Source organism: Pseudoliparis swirei, chromosome 4, assembly GCF_029220125.1.
Source record: "Pseudoliparis swirei isolate HS2019 ecotype Mariana Trench chromosome 4, NWPU_hadal_v1, whole genome shotgun sequence".
Lineage (NCBI taxonomy): Eukaryota > Metazoa > Chordata > Actinopteri > Perciformes > Liparidae > Pseudoliparis > Pseudoliparis swirei.
In genome coordinates, this window is record NC_079391.1 from 25,636,153 (window position 1) to 25,656,166 (window position 20,014).

Genomic DNA, 20,014 nt, shown 5'->3' on the forward strand with positions numbered 1-20,014 from the left:
ATTTGTTCCACCTTAATTTAGGGAAATACAGGATAATTACCTCAGCCCATGGTTTACCCTATGGTGCTGGAAGTACCAAAGAGTTGAAACTGGTAGAAAGAGGCATACATACCGAAGAAATCTGAAGAAGTTGAAGTTCTCAAATGTTGATGGACAAAGAGGTACCTGGAATAAATTACTCTAAAATTGACACAGCTTTGATTTAAGTCTCAAAATATCTAATGAGAGAAGTAAACTTGTCGCCTTTCGTTACTTTAAACTCCGGTACTCTGGACACATTTAAGTCAGAGACCATAAAGCGTTGAGTTGTGATACCCAGCCGTACAACGTGTACACGTATTCCTAAAGATTACAACGATTTAGTTTTTGTCATGTGTGAAGTCCCCCTTCTCCAGAGAAACACTCGACACAGACACTGACACATTCCTGACGGCACAAGGCATAACTTGTTATGGAGGCTGTTCACAGAGCAGTGTTAAGGTGAATCTAGACACACACACACACACACACACACCGGGCTGTGTGCACCAAGAGGGGCAACGTTGATTTAGGGCATTACTCAGACAGAAAGAGTGAGAGAGAGAGAGGGGGATATCGGGAGAGTCTCCACTGACTGCATTAGGAGAGCCTCCAGCCTTTGTGATTCCTTTTGATCAAATCTCTGTGAAAGATGAGTGTCATGCCCTCTTCCAGCCAGCTGTGAGGGGACTGCCCTGTGACTCTGAGGGGGTAGAAACGTACGTGTGTGTGTGTGTGTGTGTGTGTGTGTCTGCGCGCATGAAAGAGCGCGCACACCTCCATGTGTGCACACGCTCATGTGTGTGTGTGTGTGTGTGTGTGTGTGTAGGCTAGGGAGGGAGCAGGCAGCTCCTGAGGTGAGAATGCCGAGTGGGAGGATCTCATTCCAATCCCCTGTGCCCAGTTTCAACACACACACACACACACACACACACACAGACTGAACATCTTGAGTAGTTTAGAGCCAGTCCACGGCAACATTAGAGGAGAGAAAGCAGAGGAGGCGTGTGTGTGTGTGAGTGTGTGTGTGTGTAAGTGTGTGTGCATCTGTGCAATGAGAGTAAAAGCACAGTGACTACTACTTCTCTTTTTTTCATTTGAGTGTTGGTGGCTCAGTGTGTGTGTGTGTGTGTGTGTGTGTATGTGTGTCTGTGTGTGTGTGAGAAGACAGAGTACATGTGTGTCTGCTGTTGAAGGAGATGCTGCTGGCTGTGATGGCTCTTTTGCGTTAGTATCCGCGCGGACGAGAGAGTTGGAGGCAGTTGTTTTGTGGGACTCGCGGGGAATGGCAAACTCCACGGTATCCTTGGAAACATCCAACTAAATGACAATGGCCGAGGTAAGAGGGCTCTCCACTGCTTTTCACTCACATGGATATGTTTAACCAAGACAAACTGGAAGGAGTTACGTGGATCAGAGTGACAGGAGGAAGGAGTTCAGACTTTTAGGGGAAATGTTAATGTTTGGTGTTTCAGGATTACATACCTCTACTACTTTGACAGGAAATGTAGATTTAGAGTGAAGTTATGCTGAGTTTCACATTTATCCTGTGTGTGTCTGTATCTTTAAGATGTACCGTTATAAATTGTCAAATGGTAATCTATACAGCTGGGTACCATTGGACAGTTATGGATATTAGTGCCAAAATTCAGGTTCTGTATCTGATTTTCAGTATTATACCAAAGCCATACTTTTTTTCACTTTTAAGAACATTTCTTCTTTTTTTCTCATTTGTGAATTGTTAAAAAACTTTTTCTGAATAAAATAGTATAAAATTAAATAGGAACTAAGTTATCAAAGAATAAGTGAACATGATGACAGGATGACTTGAAATTGTCAGTTATCTTATAAGTTAAAAACTGGCATTTTCCTAATTTGTTTTGCTCCCAATCACTTGAGTTTATTTAAATGAATCCAAATGGGAGCACTTTGTTGTCCTGGTCAGCGAGGACCCAGATTGTCCTCACATGCCTTTCCAGAATCCAGAGACAACTCCCAAAAAACAACAACATTTAAAGTCAGGGATCCTTCTCTGTGGGGAATGATTCTATATTTATTTTATTTGTTTCATTCCCCTCAATCCTAGATACTTGATATGTATTAGTTACATTTTATTCTAATATATCCAGTTATACTACATCCTGAACACCACTTCCACCCTCGTCCTAAAGACAATAATCTGAGGACAGAGAATCAGCCTTTGATCCTCACCTGGGCCTGTCCATGAGTGTCCAGGAGCATCCTGGAGCCACCAGGAGCCTCCAGGCTCTCATTCCTATTGGAATATGATTTAAGAGCAGCCTAATGTTTCATTGCAGCCTTAATATAACAATTAGCTGAGCTGCGTGTTTGTTGGTAGGGACAACACACTCTCCATGCCATGTGTGTGTGTGTTGGGGTATGTGTGTGTGTGTATGTGTGTGTGTGTGTGGGGGGGGGGGTGCGTATGTGTGTTTGTGTTTGTGTAACCAGTGCTAAACAGTTGGAGGAGAAACAATAGTGTTGTATTCTCTGTTAGAGACGAGCACAACATCCAGATGAGCACACATCTAATGAATGAAGCAAATGAGGAGCAGATACTGTTTGATCATCAAAGCTACTTATTTACTTATTTACTAATTTCTTTTTGAATAGTGTTATAAAATGTTTGTTATTTATGAAAAACAAATCTGATCCTTTAATCCTTTAATTTATCACCTAATCTATGTGGGTTTTCACTAGAAGCAGAACATAATATGTTATCAGTAGTTAAAAGGTATGTAAAATAAGTAACGTTTTTTTACCGACAAATATTTAAAAATTAACCCTATGTTGCAAAGCGGAGTGAATTCAGTTTTGTTTTAGATCAGCCCTTATTTTACAAATATAATTTTAACCCAAAAATAATAATTAGAATAATATCAACAAGCAAATAGAATCTTTTTTCCTAAAAAGAAAAAATATGTATTAAATTATGATCAAGCTTTGACCTATTTTCAGTTGTGAAGTGTGTTTCTTTCTTCCGTACACATTTCATGCTGCTCTCACAGGTTGCTTTTTTATTGTGTGAGAGGCCATTACTTCACCAAAGTAATTTGGGTTTATTTGTGTGTGTGTGTGTGTGTGTGTGTGTGTGTGTGTGTGTGTGTGTGTGTGTGTGTGTGTGTGTGTGTGTGTGTGTGTGTGTGTGTGTGTGTGTGTGTGTGTGTGTGTGTGTGTGTGTGTGTGTGTGTGTGTGTGTGTGTGTGTGTGTGAGAAAGATGCATGTGAGTAGAGTGGCCTTCTGTGGCTTTAACAAACTAATGTCCTTTCTCCTATCACTTCTCTCGTCTCCCTCTTTCTCTCGTTTGTTTCCTTCTGTCTACCTCCGACTTTTTCTGTGGGCGTTTCTCAGTTCTCCGTTAGTGCTGCAGGGCCCGGGGCACGGACACACACACAGAAAACGACATACAGGGCCCCTGCTCGTTGCACGTTGCTTTGTGTGATCATGTGTGTGTGTGATTATGTGTGTGAGTGATTATGTGTGTGAGTGTGTTAGTGGTGGCGACTGTATCCTGCCAGCCTCGTCAGTTTCATTAGGTTCATGATGGGCCATCCGTGAGAGAATGAGGGGTGGGGGGGGGGGGGTCAGAGTGTTTGTATCTAATCCAGCCTTTTACCCCCTTCAGCATCTCCTGAAGCTGTGAACCTCCCCTCCTTGCCCCAACCGCCCCCCTTTAACACCCCAATTTCCACACACACACACACACACACACACACAGCAGCCACCCCTTGCGTCTACTCTGCGCTGCCACCAGAAGGCTTGTGAGGATTTGTCAGCCAGATGTGACAAGATTGTCAAGAGGCAGGTGGGGAGAGAGAGAGGAGATCTGATATTAATCAGAGCGTAGCTGGGAGCCAAACTCTCAGACTCAGTGTACTAACATGTTCCCCTCATTTACTCCCTCTCGGAGCCAAACACTCCCTTTCTAACGGGGAGCCACATAGACCAGGAAGCTAACCGAACTCCTCATCCCGCCTCCTCCCCTCCTCCCCCCACCACAAGCTCATTGTTTTTTAAGATTATTACTTTTGCTCTTTTAAGGAAGCCCGCCCATTGCTCATGGATAATCAGGTAAAGATTTGTTGCATTTTTTGTCTGCATTGGCATTGGAACGTGAAGTGTGTGTGTTGTGTGTTTGCGTGTGTGGGTGTGTGTTTGAGTGTGTTTGAGTTTGTGTGTGTGTGTGTGTGTGTGTGTTTGAGTGTGTGTGTGCAAGCTTTCTTGTGATTGAATGGTGGATGAGTTTGTAAAAATGAGTTGTTCACGCTGTCTTTGGGCTGTGGACTCCTAATAGGCTCACACAGCCTGTCACTACTTGTCCTCACAGGATTCTTTCTGGGTTTGTCTTCTCCTTTTCAAGTCCAACGCGGTGTGTTAGAGGACGGTTTTAGTATTTAGAAGTGTATTTTAAAAACTACTACTGACGTGAAGTAAATGAAGCACAGGATGGATGGATTTGTTTAATGTAATCTTTTTGGAATCCGGGGCTGTATGTTGAAAGTACTTCCTCTTTCTAAGCGGGGGACATTAAATCAGGAGCCGAGGCCGGATCACGTCGCCCGCTGAGCAGCTCATGTATCGTAACCTCGCTTTAATTAACACTTGTCATCAATTAACATTTTACTACCTTGCTGTCACATACACATCTCGGTCCAAAGTGTGATTTATTCATGACTGTGCCTATTGCTCGCACTGCACGGCACACACACACACACACACACACACACACACACACACACAGACATACATACACACAAAGCCTGTGGGGCCAGGTGTAGTCAATGCAGCCACAGTTTTGGTGCTCAGCTGTTTTTATTGGTGGAAGCCGGTGTTATTAGCAGGATATCTGAGTGTTACCAGGAACACCGCCCTCCCACTAAATTCCTGAGTGTTTTTCGGTCTGTTCTGGCTGGAGTAAGATATTTTTTTCCTCTGTGTATATGTGTGTGTATTTGTGTGTGTGTGTGTGTGTATGTGTTTGTTTGTTTGTGTGTGAATGCTCACCTTTCTTCACTGTTGTGCAGCATTTGTTTGCTTTTCAGTGGCAATTTAATGTTGCCCTTTAATTTAATGTGCTAGATATTTTTTAAGTTACAGTACATTCCAACTTTGGCTCTAAATTTTAAGCTTCAACCACTATAATATATTTCCTTTATAACGCCAAAGTAACATGGATAAGAACATTACTTTAAGAAATATTTCTATCTTAAAATCAGTAATGCAATGATTATTTCTATTATTAGTATAATGTTTTTACAGGTATTTTTAAAAATCCCAGAAGAGTCCAATCTGACTTTTTTTATTTCAAAATCTGAAGAAATGTACTTAATAAAATGAATAATAAGTAAATTCTCACTTTGTTTAGTCTTGATTATATTTTACAACTCGGTTGATCTACTGACGGCACTAACTTTCTAATAAAGCAACCCTTATATTAATTTTTTTAACTGTAAATAATTGCTGTATTTGTGTTCAATAAATCATAAACTAATGCTTTATAGACTTTTAGGGTGCAAGCCAGAAATATATCTTTTTACACTGACATCCCAAAATGTTGTAAATGTAACTACAAATCCATTTGTTACATTCTCTGAACCCTTCAGATATGGTGCCTTTGAAGAGGTTGTCTCCACTCATGTTATACATGTGTGCATACATTTGTGAAAGTGAGTGCGGACATTTTCAATAAAATGTGTTTAATTCATTTAAAAAGTCAGCCATAAATGCGCCACATTTATATTTCCCATCAAGGAAAACGCTCACTTCCTTTATTCCCCTTGTGCCATAATTGTCTTGTAAAGTGATTAATGACTGCTCTCACAGTATCCCTCTTCCTCGGAGCTGCATATCACAACGTTGTTATTCACTCTTTGGCACCAGCACTGCTTGTTTCCCCATTGAGTGTCAGTTTGTGCCGGGCTTCTGCTAATTGATTAGTTTTCCAGCGCATTAAGCCAACAAGTCCCCGTCCATCCCGGGACCGTCTCTGTCCAAGCAGCTGTTTGTTTCTGCTGAGTCTCAAAGCACCGTGGCTCTTCAGGATTTAGATATCATCATGGAGCGTTTATTTTTCTTTTGTGTGTGTGTGTGTGTGTGTGTGTGTGTGTAGGGGCGTAAGAACGGCTGTAACGGTAGAATGAAGATGATGTTCCACTGTAACCGGACAGAACATAGCATTTTCTTTTCTAGAATTACACTGTTTTCTTTCTATACTATATCCGTGCATCCTAATATCTAAAGGTCACCATATGGATCATGGGTCAGCAACCATTTCAAAATATTATCAATATCATATCATATCAATATTAAGGTTAGATCATTTTATTCCATCCATATCGACAGTGTGCATCGCAACATTTTGAAAAAAACTATGTGATCATAATAATAAGGCTGTCATCCTTATGAAAACATCCGCAATGTGAGTTGAGATCAATAACCCTACCAACCGTACTTGTTCTAACTAACCAATCGGAGGACAGGTAGGACGGGTCTTCGTGGAATGCGGGTTAGGGGGTGGAAAACATTAATTACACTGCTGTAAATAACAGGCCGACCAACGACCAATGGCTATGAAATAAATGATTTGGCATGCAGTGAGAGGCCACTTCAACGGTTCCAAAAACAATCATGCACCGTTGTGGATAAAATTACATTTCTTTTTTTACAATAAACACTTGAAATGATGAAGGCACTTGCACGTGAAAAAGAAAACCATACTGTGGTGGTCCGTTTTTACCTCTTTGCTTAAGATTTGATACAACTTATTGCTGAACACACACAATGAGGAAGAACTGATCATAAGGAGAATAAATATGAAAGAAAAGAAGAAGAAAAATAAATCCTACTGTCTAAAAGAAATCTGGTTTGAATTTAAATCAAACACTTTTACTCATAAAACATCAGAGACGCGTTGAGTTGTTTTACGTTTGAATACACACATGGACATACACACTTGAGATGCAGTCTGCATGGTGTGCAGATTGCATTTTAATGTTGTCAATGCCTTCTTCACCTCTTTTCTTAACCGCGCCTTCTCTCTTTTTAACCTCCCATCATGACCTCCATCTCTCCGTCCTACGCAGCCTGACCTCTGAGTGTACCGCAGCCTTTAACTTTAACAAATGCACGGACACTGAGGGACTGGAGTCCAGAATCAACGAGGCTGAATACACTTTCACTTGAAAAAGAAAAAAGTAGTGCTACAAAGAGAAACAACGTGCACATTCAAGTGTATCTCACAGTCTTCATTAGCAAATAGGGGAATCAGACGGTTTATAGTTTTTTTAAAATTAGATCACTATTTCTAAGGTCAAGAATGAACGCCTACAGTGAAGCTCTAAGTTAATCAAAATGTTAATACACCCATCCGGTTGCCTTGCATTATTACTGGTAGCTCATAGGAATAAACTGTACACACAGCAGTGAAGACAATCAGGCTTAATTCGAGCTGCGCTAACTCTCCTTGAGCATACTTCGTGCTTCCACTGGAGAAGTGACAACATTTGTTCTAGTAGAAAGAGGTATTTAAACTGACAAAAAAAGAAAACACTTTTTAATAAGACATCAATCTGGAGGTTGTCTATTTTTTTTGTTGCAATCCCTTGACCATCAAGCACATGTCTTTATGTTTTCATGAAGAACCTTTGACTTTATTATCTACACCATTTGTCATCTATTCAACAACATGTACTATGTAATGCAAAGCTAATTACAAGGGTGTGTGATGTATTGCAGGTGTGTATAGAGGTGGCGGGGTCCATGTGTGGCTTCACTGTTAAACATCACTGATATAAAGACAAAGCGACACCACGTTAGCTCGGGCTTCACTGACCCAGCAGCATCATTTGGTGCAATTAGTCGTCTTGTCATCGACTTCAGTGATGCGTGTGAACAGCCGGGGCTTTGTTGTGACAACAGAAAAGAGAAAGAGATGCTGGGGAGGCTCGGTCACCGAGCCTTGCCCCCATAGTTATTATTCGTCTTCGTCTTCTTATTCTTCCTCTTCGTCGTCTTCTTCTTCTTCTTCCTCTTTGTCTTCTTCTTCTTCTTCTCAGGAACTCATAATGAATAGCTAATTATGATAAACGACCTGTAGCATACTGTGCAATGGAATGTTTGTGAATGTGCCGTGTATGTGTGTGTAAGTGTAGGTGTAGGTGTGTGTGTGTGTGTGTGTCTGTGTGTGTGTGTGTTTTACAGGCTGGTGAGCAAGCAGGGGAGGGGGCACCTGATTGAGATGTATATTAGGGGGAGCAGCAGGAGGAGGTGTGCTTGCACACACAGTGGGGTGGGATTAGCCTAATTGGGCAATGGTGGTTCTTGGTCCTCTTTAATGATTGGATTATGTCGCTGAGAGATGAGCAAAAGGGATTTTCTTACTTTTCTTTTCTTTTTTTTCACCACTGAGCGGGCTGAGCTAGCCAGCCAGAGATGAAGATTAGAAAAAAAGCAAACGGATGTCACGGGACTGATTGCTGGAACTGCCTTGCTGGGCCTCAAGGCCACGTAGCTGCCGCCACCTTCATCTCGGGTCAGTTTATCCGTCTTAATGATGGGAGGTTGTTTTAAGGTGAAACAACGCAATCCCAGATCTCAAGGACAAGCGCAGCCTCGAGCGCAGAGCCAAGTGGCTGACTAAATGAGGAGGAGGAGGTCCCGTACCCACCCGCACTTCTCTCCCCTCTGCGCCCGAGGAGAGGGGGTGAGCTCCAGCGAGGAGCTAAGCATGCTGCTCATGTATACTAAAACCCCACTGATCATGCATTATAGATGCAGAGGGATAGAGGTGGCGTAGCAAAGCCACTCCGAGGTTTTCACTATGTAGCACTAACAACACCAGCTTTGATCATACATCTGATGATGCTTTACACTCAGTGCCTGGTGCGTAAATTCTGATATTATTATTTATTGTCCAAGTCAGAGACATTTTTAGTGTATCAGTGTGCTGGAGTCCTCTCTGCTGTCAAGTCAGCAGCTACTCAGAAAACTTGACTCTTTACTGCCTTTCACTCCTCACGTACAGTCTCTGTGTGTCTGTCCACTTACTCTGCTTTTCTGCATGTTTGTCCTGAAAAGATAAAACCCATTAGCAGATGAGCTAATGGACAGAGTCCTTTGACGTGTGTGTGTGTGTGTGTGTGTGTGTGTGTGTGTGTGTGTGTGTGTGTGTGTGTGTGTGTGTGTGTGTGTGTGTGTGTGTGTGTGTGTGTGTGTGTGTGTGTGTGTGTGTGTGTGTGTGTGTGTGTGTGTGTGTGTGTGTGTGTGTGTGTGTGTGTGTGTGTGTGTGTGTGTGTGGTAAGGCTGCAAGTCAGGTCCTATCTACAGTAGGCTTAACTAAAGTTCCCGGACACACCTGGTCCACCAAAACCAACACAATCAATCAATGCCTAAAGCACAGGCACGCACCTACACACAAAGGGAGACCAAAACTAACCGCTTTATCTGTAGGATCAGCGGCGCTTCAGCCACGCACACACGCTTTACTGGGATATGTACAAATGCGGCCTTTGGAATGAAAACAAAAATGACATCAAAACAAACATCACAAATGTCCTATCTTTATCTTTGGAAATAGAATGTTAACCTTTTGTATACCGTTGCCATACAGTATATAATCAATATAAATAATTCAGATAACAGAAGCATCCGCTGCATTATAAAAGTATTGGAACAAGAAAGGAAAGGAACAACTGTATTCTTCTTTGTGTTGACAGGCTATCTGCTGCACTTTGGTGAACTGTAACTGTGACAGCTTCAAGCCCGGGAAGCTGAAGAGGAGGCAGTGTGAAAACTGCAAGCATGGCTGGGTAGCACATGGTAAGAGACATTCAACTGAGGCTATTTTCATTACTTTTATGAGTATTTCAGTGAAAATACATATTTTCTAACGCACCAATGACATTTGAAGTGATTTGGTTGCATTATTTCCAGAGTTTTTTAAATATATGCCTTTTAAAAGACACGTCAGCCTATTTAAGAAGAAATGTAGTTCCCATTAATCAGGATAACATCCTGTCAATAGTTTACCTCAAGACTGTTTTATCAGGAGTGGGATTAAATAAAAGCTGTCCACAATGTGTTCCTTGGACTTGGTGGATACCCTTTAGGGAGAACTGTGTTGGAGATATGTGACACAGTTTGTGGTTGTACGTCTACATTCGAGTTCTAACTCAAAACCTGTCTTTGCTCATTCCAGGGACAAGTGCACTTTCATCAAATCTAACCTAGTTCAATCTGATCTGTATATTCTAGCCCTGAGTAAACTGAAGGTCCACCACATGTACCAGAGCAGCCAGGTGGAGATTGTGCACTCCAACGTGGTGTTCGATATCTGCAGCCTAATGCTGTATGGTACCCAGGCCATCCCCATCCGCCTCAAGATCCTCCTGGACCGCCTTTTCTCTGTACTCAAGCAGGAGGAGGTCAAACAGATCCTCAACGCACTTGACTGGACACTGCAGGACTACATACGTGGATATGTGCTCCAGGTAAGCAGCAGAGACAAGAAGGGCCCAAGATCCATCTCGCGGTCAAGGAGTCATTCCCGGTCAAATGACCGAAAGTGAGGACCTCTAGCGATCATTCATCTGTGGATCTTGCTATGGTTGGGGGGAAATAATAATTTTTATAGTCATGTTTTTTTACATTGACTGTAATATGATTCCTATTAACACCGTCAGTGTGACAAGTGTAAGACAAGACAATCAACAGATACACTGGATAAAGTATATCCTAGTCCCAAAGCGAAGGACCGAAAACGTCAAAACAAAAGATGGAACAGATAACGATCACAACTTAATTAGAGTGTGTGTCAATCAATCAATCAAACTTATATTACAGACTCAAGGTCCAGATCAGAAAGTCTATAAAATAAGTCAACATTTTGGAAAATACCCTACTTTGGTTGTAAATACAAATCTAATTGTATGGAAGTCTATCATCAAATGAATTAACTCACATTACTAAACATTGTGAACATGATTTTTTGGTTTCAATCTCTAGTTCCAAGTCTTCTAATACAGCATGCCGTTTTCCGCTCGGTCCGTATTTTTGTCTTAACTATAAAATAAGTACACAAAGAAGCCAGAGAGAATTAAAATCACAAATTGTTGTTTTAGCATTCCTGTTTATTGAGTGTGGTTTTTATATCCACCTTGTACAATATCTTTAGGAGTGTTGGTAGGCCTGTATTTGAACTTTGGGAGTCAGGCTCGCTGTTCCCCTCTGCCTCCAGTCGTAATGGTATGCTGGTTTAACACAATTTGACCCCAACTCAGTTCCTAACACACAGCCATAAGATTGATATCAACCTTTTCATCTGAATCTCGGAAGAGATGCAAACTATTTCCATACTCTTCCTGTGTGGCGCAATTATTTTCAGGGTGGAAAAGCCTCTAAAACAGCCTGGAGGCTAAAATTCTGAGTATAAATGAGCGAGAGTCTATGAAGGAGAGAGGGAATTTCTGAGAAAGACGTGGGAGGAGGAGGGAGAAGAAGGGTCAGGAAAGCGTGGCTGAAGACAGGAGAGAGGAGGGATGTGATGTAGCGACCAATGCCATGAACTCCCTTGGTAATCTGCTGATGCGGCCTGCTTGTTGCTGTGGTAGAACCAGCTCGGCAAGGTCTCCAAACTGTGCGGGGTAGATTTGTAAATATTATGTCTTTTGCTTCAGATTTCCTCTCAAGCCGGAGCCAAGCCAGCCAAGGCCTGAGCTGCAGGCACTCTGTCAGCGCGAGCTCTCGCTTCGATTAGTACATCATCAAGTATTCAAGTTGGGCTGCGTTTAATTCATGTTAGCTCATCTAATGGCAAACGTAGAGTCAGAATCCTCGACAGGCGCCCAATGAATGCTCTGTGATGAAATATTCATCACGGTTACAGTACTTTCAAAGACACCCAAACTCACATGTGATTACTGCTGGGCTAAGCGAGATCGGACCCACATGATCAATGTGAGCCGCCCTCTGATCACCACACCCTTACTTCAGTGTGTGTCTGTAGGTGTGTGTGTGTGTGTGTGTGTGTGTGTGTGTGTGTGTGTGTGTGTGTGTGTGTGTGTGTGTGTGTGTGTGTGTGTGTGTGTGTGTGTGTGTGTGTGTGTGTGTGTGTGTGTGTGTGTGTGTGTGTGTGTGTGTGTGTGTGTGTGTGTGTTTGTGTGACTTATTTATTTTGTATGCCTTTGGGAATCTGTGTATGAGTGTACATATTTGCTATTATGCCTGAACCTTCTTACCCGGATGTGTGTGTGTGGGTCTGTGTGTGTGTGTGTGTGTGTGTGGGTGTGGGTGTGGGGGAGGGGGGGGAGTGTGTGTGTGTGCACATGTGTGTGTGTGTTCCCTATCAGCTTGAAGTAAATACACATGATTTAAATGAAGAGAAATGACCTGCAAGATGAAACACTGGGTATCTGTGTAATGAGGGTTCTCAGGGTTCTGCACTGCCCGCTTGTATTAACACTCAATCTGATTCCTTTATTTAGCTGCCTTGCCAGTCCGCTCTATAGGGGGTGTCATCTAACCTACTCTGTGAATATGTATGAGCAACCCAACATACTCTTATAATGCTAATGATGAAATTGCTCTCTCTCCCCTTTCTCTTTTTCTCATTTCCCCTCTCCTTTTTAATCCATTTCACATCCTTGCCTTCTCTCTTGTATCATGCTGCTCTTCTCGTTCCTCCTGCCCTGTCTGCAGGATGTAGCCGGGAAGGTGCTGGACCGGTGGGCCATTATGACGTTTGAGGAGGAGATCGCTACACTGCAGCAGTTCTTGCGCTTTGGCGAGACCAAGTCCATAGTGGAGCTCATGGCTCTGCAGGACAAGGAGGGCCAGGCAGTGTTGGTTCCCAGCACCCGCACCAACTCTGATATCCGCACTTTCATTGAGCGCAACACCCCACGCACTGCTGCTAACCTCTCTACATCCAAAGTCGATAAGCTGAGTAGCAGTAGCATGCACCACTTTGAAAACTTTGTCAACAGCATGGCCTTCATGCTACCCTTCCAGCTGTTAGGCTCTGTTCCTGCACCATTTCTGGGCTCACCGGCAGGAGCACCGCAGCACCAGCAACACCAGCAGCCGTGCCGTGGGTCAATGGAGCAGCAGAGTCAGAGACGAGATGATCAAAGTCGTGATGATCTAGGGAGAGACAACTGCCTTCGTCTTTCACACACTCCTGAGAGCAGCCTGCTAGGTTCCAGCTCTGTCATATTCACTCCTGATCTAGACCGAAGCGGAGACAGGCCAATGGACAGCCTCTGCACCACCACAAAGATTGAGGCAGAGGACTTCTCCACCAGTGACAATGACTCGGATGGACCCTCGACTCCGTGCACACCCTCCATGAGCTCGGACATAACACAGATGTCCCCTGAGAGCAAGCTGCGCTCCCTGGACAGGAATGGGAGCGGGGGTGGTGGGGTCTCAGCAGGTAGTGGGGGAGGATGCTCTCTGAAGAAAGGTCGAGTGTATTGCAACGCTTGTGAGAAGACATTTTACGACAAAGGCACATTGAAAATACACTACAATGCAGTGCATCTGAAGATTAAGCACAAGTGTACCATCGATGGCTGCAACATGGTTTTCAGCTCGCTGCGTAGTCGCAATCGCCATAGTGCCAACCCAAACCCACGGCTACACATGCCTATGAACCGTAACAACCGGGACAAAGACATCCGGGGCAGCTCGTCTGGTGATGAGGGCTCTTTAGGGGAGAAGAGGTCTGAATATGGAACCCCCATCCCCATCTGCTCTGCAGAGAACCATAAATTAATTCCCAGCTACATGGTGAGCCATGTGGACACTAAACTCCACAACAGCTCGTTCTCCAGCATGGGCCAGAGTGGCATCCTCTTCCCCAACCTAAAAACAGTACAACCAGTCTTGCCTTTCTACCGCAGCCTGGTAACACCGGCAGAGCTTGCCAACACCCCAGGAACACTACCCTCCCTTCCTCTGTTATCCTCCTCTGTACCCATCAAACCAATCATGGCCCCTGAACTCTACATGACAGACCCCATACCAAAGAAAAAGTCTCGAAAGTCAAGCATGCCAATAAAGATAGAGAAGGAGGTGGTGGAGCGAGATGAGCAGATGGATAAGGGAAGCAGCTCTGAGGACGAGGCTCCTTTTCAGGGCAGGAACAAGGAAGAGTGTGATGGAATCCGAACAGAAGAGCAAATGTGTGCAAGACAAGCTGGGGAAGAGAGGGAGGCAAGAGGAGATTACATTGGCGAAGAGAGGGCCAAGCATCTGGTGGACCAAACTTTAGATAGAGAAATGACAGCGAGAGAGGACAAAGATGATGAGCCAAGGCCAGCTGAAACGGGGGTCATCACATCTGCATCTTCCCCGTTCGGAGACAGACTGATGGAGAATCACTGTGACAACAACTTACTCTGTCAGGAACCCAATGGCAATAAAGAAAGGGAGGACAGGGAGCATTCAAACTCCCATCATGCAGCTGACAAGATTGCAGAGCTCAGATGGGATGGCGTCGAGCACAAGCTGACTAATGGGGGCGCTCTCCAACTCACGAACTGTGAGAGAGAGGGATCACTCGGTGGTGTAGATGACTACGGTGACTTAGGCTTGTCTCACCTCGACCCAAATGCTGACCAGCCACACCACTGTGAGATCTGCAGTAAGACCTTTAAGAACCCCTACAGTGTCAAAATGCACTACCAAAATGTCCACCTGAAGGAGATGCACATGTGCACAGTGGACGGCTGCAATGCCGCCTTCCCCTCCCGCAGGAGCCGAGACAGGTGAGAGGCAGTCATGTTTTGCTATTGTTCAAATGCAAGTTAACCAGATTTCTGACATATTTAAACCTGTTTCTGAGGGGGCAGAATTGCAAACCCCAACTCCTAAGCATCAGATCAGTTTTTCTCTGACATGTTCCCCTGAAATACTCAAATGTTCTGGAAGGGAGGATGTACTAAAATCAGCTGCTCTAGTATGTTTAGAATGGAACCGGCAGACTCTTGGGGCCTGAAGTCATACTCATCCATGCAGCTGCAATATATATGTGCGGCAAAAAACGGGGCACCTGTCGACACAGGATATGGGCAGACGTCCATGTGCAGATGTTTCCATGCAAACAAATCACAAAAGGACCAAGCGGTTATTGCGGCCGCTAAACCTGCACAAATAAGATATAAATTAATTAATTCCAACAATCTAACTGGGCTGTCAAGCAAGTTGAGTCTCTGTGCTTATCTGCAATTTTCATGTATTTAAATGAGGTAATGTGCAGATATTTGGTGCAGAATTGGCCTCTTTTCTATACAAATTAGCCTCATTGCCATAACAATCCAATACAACGAGGCCAATGCTAATAGCTTACAAGCAGTTACAGTGCAATTAATAGCAATTTTAAGGGAGTTGGTGGTGGTGCATTTCTAAAGGGTGCCAGTCTGTAGGGTGTGTTTAACAATTTTAACACACTAACAGCCCTGATCGATTGGGATATTAAAGCCCAAATAAGGTTTCTCTCTGTCATGTTTAAATTTCTTGCATGACGTTTTTGTAAATGCCTCTGCGGTCTTATAATTTTGTATTAATTTTGTTCTCTCGCCCATTGTTTTCCCTCTTCTTTTCTTGGGCATTGGCCAATTATTTTTGTGAATCAGACAGTGAGATGGAGCAGAGCATGATGCATACTTAGGAAACCAATCATTAATGACTCACACTTCTGGCATGTAAATGTTTCTTTTCTCTGTAAACAATATGCATAGGTGGGGAAAAAGCAGAGTACAGTTAGCAGAAATGGGAAAAGACTGCCGACCTAATCATCATTAGGATGTCTGAAGGAAGAAATTCTTGCATTTGTGTCTTTCTTTGGCATTTTAGGGAGGACTTGTCTTTGTTCAGGGTCAGCTGAAAATCCCAATACAAATGTTTAAGGTTTTAAAGGCATTCACCATGTGGTGCATAATACATTTAATTGTTTTCTTATCTACAGACACAGTGCTAATTTGAACCTGCACCACAAGCTGCTGACCAAAGACTCATTCAGCCCAGCCAACACCCTATACTTGCCCTCATCCCACTGTAGAGACAGAGACCCGGTTGCCCTGGACTACTACCAAGACCAGCGGGACAGAGATCTGCCCCATCGGGACCCAACCAGCCAGACTTCTGTCATCTTCCGAGGACACAATCGCATGGGCCTGGTCTTCCCAATGAGCAAAGTGTCTACTGCACCAAACAGTGCTGAGGCATCTCCTTTTGCAGACATGGAGGGATTAAGAGCAGGAGGAGCAGGAGGAGGAGGAAGTGGTGTAAGTGGGGAGGATGGTGCCGTTCTGGACCTGAGCACCTCCTCCTCTGCCCCACCTCGTGGCAGTGGCAGTGTTCGATCGTCCTGGGACTCAGATGGTGCCGGTAGTGAGGAAGGGGTTGAAGAGGATGAGGAGGTGCTCCGCATGGAGGACAGTGATGAAAGCTGCGATGGGATCGACATGGGGAGGCCTGGGGGTGAGGAGTTGGTACTCGCGGGAGAGAGAACCCAGGGCTGCATTGGGGGAGGACAAGGCGGGCTTCAGGGAGGTGGGGGTGGGTCTCCGATAACCTGCCATGTCTGCCAAAAAGTCTACAGCAACAAGGGCACATTCAGAGCCCATTACAAAACTGTCCATCTGCGACTACTTCACAAGTGTAAAGTCCCTGGCTGCGATACATCCTTCTCTTCTGTGCGAAGCAGAAACAGGCACAGCCAAAACCCAAACCTTCATAGAAACCTAGCGGTTAGCTCAGGTTCCACGATGGACCAGGAGTAGGGATGTGCACTAATTTGCCAACATGACTGATTTCCTTGGTTCTAATTGTCTTTTTGTTGTTGATGTATTTGGGCACCTAAAGAAGGCTCACCAATTAGCACTTTTTAAATTCCATACCATGGATATCCTGTTGTGATATTTTGGGGAAAAGGAGATAAAGAAATAAAGTACAATTAGGAGTTAATTTGCTGCGGCAAATGCAACTTGCTTTTTCAACCAATGTTTTTTTTTTTGCAAGGCTAAAATTATGTTTGTGTTTCCACATCAACATATAATGAATAAACGGAACATAGACTTCAGTCAGTAAATTCATTATCAATGGTAAGAAATGTGACCTTTATGAATCTCATGATTCATTTGCATTGGTTTGCCTTACAGCCCACTTTAGAACTTAAAAAGATATGTTTGTATGACCTGAATTTGTCCTTGTGTTGTCCAAGTGAGAGTTGAGCCATGAAACTGTATCATAAGAGTTTGTTTTCTCTCGTGTTTTTGTTGTCAGATGTTCACATCTTCCCTGTGAAGCTGTGCATAATGTATTGATCACAAGCAGAAGTGAAGTAACCTCTACATGTGTCCTTTCGTTCATTTGGACAATGTTTTTTGAAAAATTGTCTTTGTTGAAAAGTTATAGTGTTGTGTGCTTGACCAATAACTTATTGTATGGTGTTATATATGATCTGTCTTTACTGTTCTGGTTGTTGCATACTGCTAATGTTGACCAAAGATTTTTTCAGTCCACAGGTGTGTATAAAAACCCCTTCAAAATGTGAGGGGTATGCAGTATTAAATGGGGCCATCCAGTCTTCGCTCAACTTCTTTGTGATTAACAGCAGTATTCAGGGGGAGGCTCTGTTGTAAAATAAAATAAAATTCACCAAAATAAGACAACAAAAAGAACCGCTTTTGATTCATCACGGTATAATGAAATATCTTGATTTTGATGGTGTTTTTGTAAAGAAAGCTGATCATGAGACTTGATTATGGCATTGCTCTTGTATTGTTTGTGCGGTTGATTGACTGATTGGACAATAAGCAGAAAGATCTGCTGTGTCTGGAGGCTAGAAGCATGTACTGTGAATAAGTCAAACACTGAGAAATACAAATTATAAGACAAAAATTATAATAATGGCCCCACATCTGAGCACACCCAAAAAAAACTGGTAAACAAAATGTTTATTGACCTGTATATTCTGTGAATAGAGTAATTTGTTATCTGAGAGAAACCAAAAAATATACTGTATAAAAAAAGGCTAATTTCACCTCTAACATTACTTGTTTTTCTTTTCTTTTTATTTTATTTTTAATGGATGAAAAACAGTGGACCTCATGCAATAGCCACTCGTCTGAACAGACTGGTACTAGGGATTTAAGAGAACTTGTCACATTTAGCAATTATCTGCATTTGGAAATTAAATTTGTCTTTAACACAAATTTTAAATAACCTGCGGGAGTGCCATGTGCAATTACTATGCTCTTAACCGAGCATCAATCCAAGTTTTTCACAATTGCCGGTTACTTCATTAATTTGAAAGCATTTTTTGGGGGGGGGGGAATCCTCTAAAAATTCAACTGCATGTTTATCTTGACCTTTTCCTGTTTCCTGCACTTCAAATTATAGGCTAATATAATTCTAACATCACCAGTCATTTAAATTGTCTGTTGATGCTATCCAATACAAAACGACGTACAACGTATTTAAACCCCTCCAGTTGCAGTCATGGATCACCTTGGTGTGACGAAACGCTTTTCACATGGAACAATGTATTCTTCATGTCATTGACCCTCAGGTGACAAGGCACGAACATGACTTGTTATTTTTCTCCATTCCTTGGCTCCAGCAAGACCCTTAATTGTGCTACCGATGCTGATTAATTATGCTGATAAAGAATTATGGACTTTCCTTTATGGATCTCTAAAAGCAGGACTTCAATTTATGACATATAGTATTATTGAGCCATTAATTATGCTGATTTGCAAATTCCATTAATGCAGTCTCATTTATGCACAGGTAGCATAACCATGTTTGTGCTGGTTATATATACATTGAAACATTATTGGAAAATAGGAGCGTTTGCTGAATCTGATACTAGTATGAAAAAAGTAAGAGAAAGTTAAGGTATGAATACAAAAATGTTCTTGCATGAGGTCTGTTATGTTGTACATGTCTAATTATTTCACCATGCTGTATTGTTCTATTTTTGCTCTGCATTCTGCATATTTAAATGTATTTAAATGCAATGCAGCAGATTTAAAATCCCATTTGTTGTTGTTTGGATTTGTAAAAAAAAGAAGAAAGCCGACATATGTTGATAGGTGTTCATATTTCCTTTGATTTAATATAACAATATTCATTCCAATTAAATAAAAAGCCATATGTTTGCACATGTTTGAAACGTGTTTTTATACACAGATGCACAACAAGAAAAGAGGGGGATTGTCCCCTCGCTCATCTCCACAGCAATATCATCTGACCCAGGCTGAGTCCCTTGAGTCCTTGTACAATCAGTGTTAGGTGGAGCAGCATCATGAGCCTCTAACAGACATATACAGCACTGCTTGGAAGATAACATACAGACTTCACTGTAGAAATATTCCTCATAACATATCATCCCAAATAGACCCGAAACTAAAACTAAAAATCTCAAAGGATGAGTGCACCCAAATTACAACATATTTTTTCATGGTACTTCGTGGAGCCATCAGGTTTTAATATGTCAAAAAATTGTTGAAAAAAAATTGAATAACTGTGTTGCTTACAATAAATCAGATGAATGACATTTATACAATTTGTCCACAGGCTTCCACTGGGGTGAATGTTTATTAGAATTACTTATTCCAGGGGAAATAGTCTATGTATCAAAACTGGAAATAGATGACATGTGTAAGTAAGGAAATATGTTTTTTTGCAATTTGGGTTTAAATTAATGAGAAAATATATTTCATGAGTTGGTGCCAGTGCAAATCAGCTTGTTTGGAGAAAGCTCAATGATGGGTGAATTTAAAGCATTAGGACAAATTCCCAAATTCAAAACAATATTTCACCACGTTCCAGAAAAGAGTGGCTTAGTCTAAGTGGCTCATGAACACGACTCATGCTTAGAAGTTATCTTGCTCAGTTATCTCACTCCTTGTTGACAGGCTAAGGAGGGATGTGGTCCACCTGTGTTCAGGTAAGCCCCTGCTTGACCCC

General features: G+C 42.6%; 1 protein-coding gene across 3 annotated transcripts; it reads left to right on the forward strand.

Annotated features, from left to right (window-relative positions):
• The first annotated feature begins 1,189 nt into the window (after nt 1-1,189).
• Nucleotides 1,190-19,206, forward strand: bnc1 (basonuclin 1). 3 transcript variants are annotated; one of them, XM_056412958.1, is made up of 5 exons: nt 1,190-1,357; nt 9,754-9,856; nt 10,292-10,527; nt 12,734-14,805; nt 16,005-19,206. In XM_056412958.1, exons 1-5 carry the CDS (start codon nt 1,343-1,345, stop codon nt 16,819-16,821), a joined length of 3,243 nt encoding a protein of 1,080 aa, XP_056268933.1. In that variant the 5' UTR covers nt 1,190-1,342; the 3' UTR covers nt 16,822-19,206. The 3 variants fall into 3 exon arrangements, with proteins under 3 accessions (XP_056268933.1, XP_056268934.1, XP_056268935.1); XM_056412959.1 differs by having other exon boundaries at nt 16,098-19,206; XM_056412960.1 differs by lacking the exon at nt 1,190-1,357 and adding an exon at nt 8,492-8,570.
• Nucleotides 19,207-20,014: the final 808 nt, after the last annotated feature.